Raw genomic sequence first — 6,000 nt, forward strand, 5'->3', positions numbered from 1 at the left:
AAAAATCTCTTGAATGGAAGTGAGAAGGAGAAAAGCAAACATTCACAGTCAGAGCATTTTGAGTTAGGAAACTTTTGCTTGTCTACCTCTGGTTTTTGCAAGTGTAGAATTGGAATTGGAGGAGGAATTCTATACGGAATCATAAATAATAGGGCAACAAATTGTCTGCCATAGCATATTTAACATTCTGTGTTATTTTTCTTCTGCTAGGTGGGGTTTATTGATTATATTGCTCATCCGCTTTGGGAAACCTGGGCTGATTTAGTTCATCCTGATGCTCAGGAGATTCTGGATACTTTAGAAGACAACCGAGAATGGTATCAGAGCATGATTCCTCATAGTCCTTCACCTCCCCCAGATGCATCAGATTTAGAGAAAAGTGGAGGAGACAAATTCAATTTTCAGCTTACTTTAGAGGAAGAAGATGGAGAAGAATCAGATATTGAACCAGAGATTGAGAGCCCTTTGGAAGAGGATAATAGTGAATCCAAAACCTTGGGGACAACCGATGATTCAGAATCTGCAAACGAGCCATTGCCTTCTCCAACAGACAAATTGGGCAGCCCCCACAGAAGTGCCCTAATCAAACAAAAGGGTGCACTGAACTTTGACAACCAAAGAACACTTTTACAGACCGATAGTGGTTCCATAGCAGACCCAGCTGAGTTAGCAAGAAGAGAGAGCCTGACTGATACACAATCATGTCTTGACATGGAAGGAAATATCACCTTTTTGCCTCTTGGGACGTAGTGAAGGGAAGGCCCGATGATGATTACATTCTGGCAGGGCCAGAAGGGGGCCACCCCAAATCTTGCTGCCAGCAACCTATGATTTCACTCCCCATTGTAAGGGAGTATTACTATTAACATTTTCTTCCTCAAAGAAATCTGTAGCTTGAACCACATTATTTGCCCAGGTGGCGAAATATCAGAGATCAGACTATGCTTGTCATGTCTTCCTTTCAGTGTTGCTGCTCAGCATCTGAGTGGTACCTGGCAAATGGAAAAATTCTTCCTGCTGGACTTGTCACTATCACTAATTTCTTATTTTGGTTTCAACTTGGAAATAGTCTGTATCTTGTTTTAAGAAAGCCCAGGTGGAAATACAGCTTTTAGTTCAGTGTAAGAACACATGTTTTGCCTGAAGATGAACACAGGTTCAGTCTCTGACATCTTTAGTCTTCTTTTTTAAGAGGTTCTAGGCTGGGTGGGGGATTTGGACTGTGATCCTGGAAAACATTTTCAAATTAGAGCAGGCAGTACTTGGTTGGACAAATGGACTGACTTTTTGTAGGCTTACACTTTCCAAGCATGCAAATTTCATTTGAGTAAAGGTTCTGTATGATCCTGCTGAAAATCAGGATCATATAGTGGGCTTGATGGACCAATTATTTGACCCAGCCAAAAAAGAGAATCTTAAAATGACATGCTACTGCAGAAAAAGGGGGATTGTGCAGATAAATATTATATTTGCTTTTCTCAAGCGTAATAAAACCAGCATCCTTGGAAGTTTCACGTAAAATATTCAAGTAGGAGGCTGTCTCTGTAAATTTCAAATAGTTCTAGTGTGATGGGATGCTATCAAGAGATACAAAATTCATCCTGCTGGATGCATTTGGCATCAAATTCCTGACACTCAAACAAGAAGGCCTTCCTTCAACACTGCATGTTGCCTCAATCTGGTAGCTGCATTGAAAATCGCCTCCTTTATGTTAATCCCTTAGATACCTTTTCTCCCACATGAAAATATTTATAGAAAGTGATAAGCCAATTTCTGCAATATTCAGAAGCTCTATAGAGAAGGGACTACAGATTTTGTTTTATTTTTCCAGTGGGGAAATTCTATTGTTTTAAATTATGTTTATTTTGTGACATGTATTTATCCATAGCAGCTGTAAAGAGTAAATAATTCATGTTTTCTTTAAAATAAAAAGAGGAAAGTATTTTGATGCAGAAATAGGTAGTCAGTATTTTTTAAAAAATTAATTAAACTTCCCAGCAATTTCTAATATAAATCGACTATAGTAACTGGCAGAATTGCTTGCTATACAAGGGTAATTGGAAGTCTTGCTAATTTTCAAATTAATGGGGAGGGGGGCGGACTTGAACTTGATAAATGGTCTCTTCTGACATTTTAATCACTTTGACTTTTTCCTGTAAAGTCAATGTCCCAATTTGTTGGCGCTTTGGAGTGTGTGTGGCTTCTTTGCCCCTTTCTCCTAAAAGGAACGGGAGAAGCTATCCCAAGTGATATGTTCATATTAGCCTACTCATAAAAGTTTTGTTTGATAGGTATACTATTTATTTTGGATCTTTTGATCATTAACATTTTGCTGAAGAAAAAGCCCTTTTATTTTTAAAAGGCATGTCAACTTTCTTTTCTAAATGCATAGAATTGTTTTGTTTTAATAAGCTGGTTTTCTGACATTAGGGGAGAAGCAATTTATGTCAAATTGTGAAAGAATGTGGATTTAAACATTTACTCCCTATTTTCAGTATTCAAAGAAATCTATTGTTTTGCTTTTTTTTCTGTGTTATCTGGATCTTCACTCCAAGTATTTTGCAGTTCACAAAAAGAAGATTATTACAACACTGAATTTGCTCAAATCAAGTTAGAGATCCATGCATTAAAGTGTCTCTCCTATTCCAGAAAACACTAGATAGTACTCTATCCATTGATTTTTCCCCTAGAAGGCTTAATCTGCTGATTTGAAGAGATAGATGCATTTTGTTTTTTTACTGTACTGTTTTGGATAAATAATGCAGTTCTATGGAGTCTCAAAAAGAGACAGGCTTGGTTGAAACGGGGGAATCATTAGCCAATGCAAATAGCAGATAAAACTTATGAATAGACAAATGAGATTTAAAGCTTCATTTGTAAAATTTTGGTGAGGCCAGATTATGATTTAAGGAGTTTAAACTGTTAAATGATTATAAAGCTGGGATGGTACCTCCATCTACTATATTTATGTATTAGAAATCCAGGGAGGGTGCAAATGAGGATGATTCTATGCACCAAAATGATATTGTGTCTCATCTCCCCCCCCCCCCCATATACTGTACCTCTTATGAAAGGCCGGTTATGCATTACTACTGGGAAGGCTACCACTTTTAATTTATTTTCAGCAAGTATTTTTTGTTCTTTTAAAAAAAAAAACTTTTGTAGCTTTATGCTTAATAATATTTTGATGTGTAATAACCTCACCAATTGTTGGTTCAGGCAAATTTTATTGATAGCAATTGGTTTAACTGTGATTTGCACTCAAAAATTCTGCATTATGTGTGTGCAAATGTATATATCTGTTGAATGTTTGTTTGTATACACATGTATTTCACAATGCACTTTTGAGTTTGCTGAGCTGCCACTGGGGCCTGGCCCTACAAATTGAGTTACTGTTTCTTTGTGAAATAAGTATTGTAACCACAGAGAACATATTGACATTTTTATCTGATTGTCTGGTTTTCTTTACTCCATTAAGTGTTTTCTGGCAACACCTTTTCTTTATATTGTATTTACGTGTTAAAATGAAATGTTTGGCTTTTTAAATTGTACTATAAAGCTCCAGAGCTTGAAAGAAATCCCAGTTCTAAAGAAATCACAGCAAAGCAGCATTTGTTAATAGGAATGATAACTACAGGAGAGAAGAGATACTGCCACAGGAGTTTAGAATGTGGAAATTGTGGATGAGATGTGAACGGAGTTAATCCAACATAGAAAGATAAATTTGAGCAAAGAAATTAGAGGAGAGGGATTATATGGTGATGTTTGATCAAAGTTTAGGCAAAAAAAGCAAAAAGATATTATAAGAACTTAGCCCAACTGATTCAGGAAAATTAGAATCATTTAGAACTGTAAAGGACATAATGCTCTCCTGTTTGTAAACAATATTTTATAACATCATAAGGAATTATTTTGAAAGGGTAGGGGATTGAGTGTTATGGCATGTAAAATTTTCAAAGTAACTGATGCAAAAATGAGTGAAGCTCTGGAAAAACAGTAATGACTGCTTATTTCCCACAAGCCAGGTCCTTTTTTCTCCTAGCAAATCCATCACTGACAAGCCTAACTCCCAAATAATGTAAATATTTAATCCCAAAGCATAAAGCTTATCTCTCATCTGTGCTTGCCTGTCTCTTGTATGTCCCTCAGTGCTCTTGATTTATACACACACATCGTACATGCACATCTGCCTAGTTTCACAAAATACTGTTGCCTTCTTGGAGGCTGATTATGACAGTGATCCACCAACTAAATTTCCTTCCAGGTCCTATTTGTTTCTTTCACAGATTACAAAGTGGGATTATAAGGGAGTACTGTATAATTAAATGGCCAAGCAAGACTCAAATCAAAACTTTGATATCGGATTTTGGAAGATATTGTAAATAAGATATAGCAAAGCCCACAGAACACAAACACACCATGAAGTTAGATGGGGATGATACACCTGCCTTTAGACCCACAGATGCACTCAAAACTCTACAAAACATTTTTCTGCCATATTTTTTTTCTTTAAGCAGATATTATGGAAAGAAAAAGAAAAAATGTAGAAGAACAGAGTCATGGCAGTGGATTTACAATCACTTTAGTGATTATTCAATTTTGGAATGCATTTGAGCTTGCAGAACATCTTTCAGCATATACTGTAACAAGGTGGATCTCTTCCTTGTTTCCTGTATTTTGGTAACATTGCAATCTGTGTGCCCCATAACTAGTTTGGGAACCATACAACAAGTATGTTTGAGGTGTTCCCACGCTTTCTTTTTTTAAAAGTGATATCAAACAGTCTCAAAAAAATTCACTTTAGCAACATTCTGAAGTTTTAAAATGGTGTTATGTTGCCATCTAATGGTCACACGCAGTCTTGGGCATGCATCCACACATATCACTCCAAAGTCTTCTGTTATAAATGAAAAGTTTACAAGTAAACTTTCTTTATCTTAGGAGATACTGTACACTTTCTGCATGTATCTCTCACTATGATCCAACCATCCCGCTGTGGTTAGGGATAATTTGGTTTTCTTATACGTGGTGATTTATGAGGCAGATGAGCTAAATCTATTAAAGCTCAGGACATATTTATGGAATTTTGCAGAGTAATGAATGAAAGTCCTAGCAAGATAACTGTTGGATCAGGTGAATGGATGAGGCAGACTCAGGCTTCAAAGTTTTCTAATGATATTCCTCATAACAAAACATAAACATGATAAAAGGGAAATGTTGATCCTAGCCTTCTGTATCTAGATGCTCAAAACATTTTTGTAAATTACTTAATGGAAAAATTGTCAGTTACAGTATTTTACTGAAGCAGCAGCACTAAAGATACCATACAACATGGATGGGTTGGGCTGGGTTTTATTAGGAGGCCTGGTGTGCAGTGGTTAGAATGCAGTATTGCAGGTTAACTCTGCCCACAGTCTGGAGTTCGATCCTGAGGGGGTTCAAGATTACTCAGCCCTCCATCCTTCCGAGGTCAGAAAAATAGGGACCCAGATTGTTGGGGGAAATATGCATTGTAAACTGTCCATGGAGTGCTTTTAAAGCACTATGGAGTGGTATATATGTCTAAGTTCTATTTATATTGGTTTGTTTTTTTTTCTCACTTTCCTGGCCATGATTGTCTTGGCCCATTTTCACAACAGCAGAAAAACGTGCTAGCATTTTCAAATACTTTTCTCATACTATATGCATTTTATACACATTTGTTACTGTGAGCATGTTAGTAAATAATTTAGTAAATAAAATACATCGGTCTATGCCTTTTTTCATTAATATGTGTTTTAGTGTTCACTTCACTTTGTAATATATACATTTTATGCATATTTTTGAGCGGTGAATTACATCACCAATTCAGACAAAAAAAACCACATCTAATTTGCTTACATATTCAACAGGTGTAAGTTTATATAAAAGTTCAGACTAGATAAATCTCTCCTAATCCTAAAACTTAACTGACCTCATTTCATATTGAACCTCCAATAATGATAACAATTCAAACACATT

General features: G+C 36.1%; 1 protein-coding gene across 3 annotated transcripts in view; it reads left to right on the plus strand.

Annotated features, from left to right (window-relative positions):
* PDE4C (phosphodiesterase 4C) overlaps positions 1 to 5,743 on the plus strand; it is a 67,709-nt gene extending 61,966 nt beyond the window's left edge. For all 3 annotated transcript variants that reach the window (XM_081958692.1, XM_081958694.1, XM_081958693.1), the window contains one exon: positions 211 to 5,743. In XM_081958692.1, the coding sequence (XP_081814818.1) occupies positions 211 to 750 (540 nt within the window). In that variant the 3' untranslated portion in view covers positions 751 to 5,743. The remainder of the gene's footprint in view (positions 1 to 210) is intronic.
* Positions 5,744 to 6,000: the final 257 nt, after the last annotated feature.

The sequence above is a fragment of the Natrix helvetica genome (genome assembly GCF_964273705.1).
Source record: "Natrix helvetica genome assembly, chromosome: 1".
Classification (NCBI taxonomy): Eukaryota; Metazoa; Chordata; class Lepidosauria; order Squamata; family Natricidae; genus Natrix; species Natrix helvetica.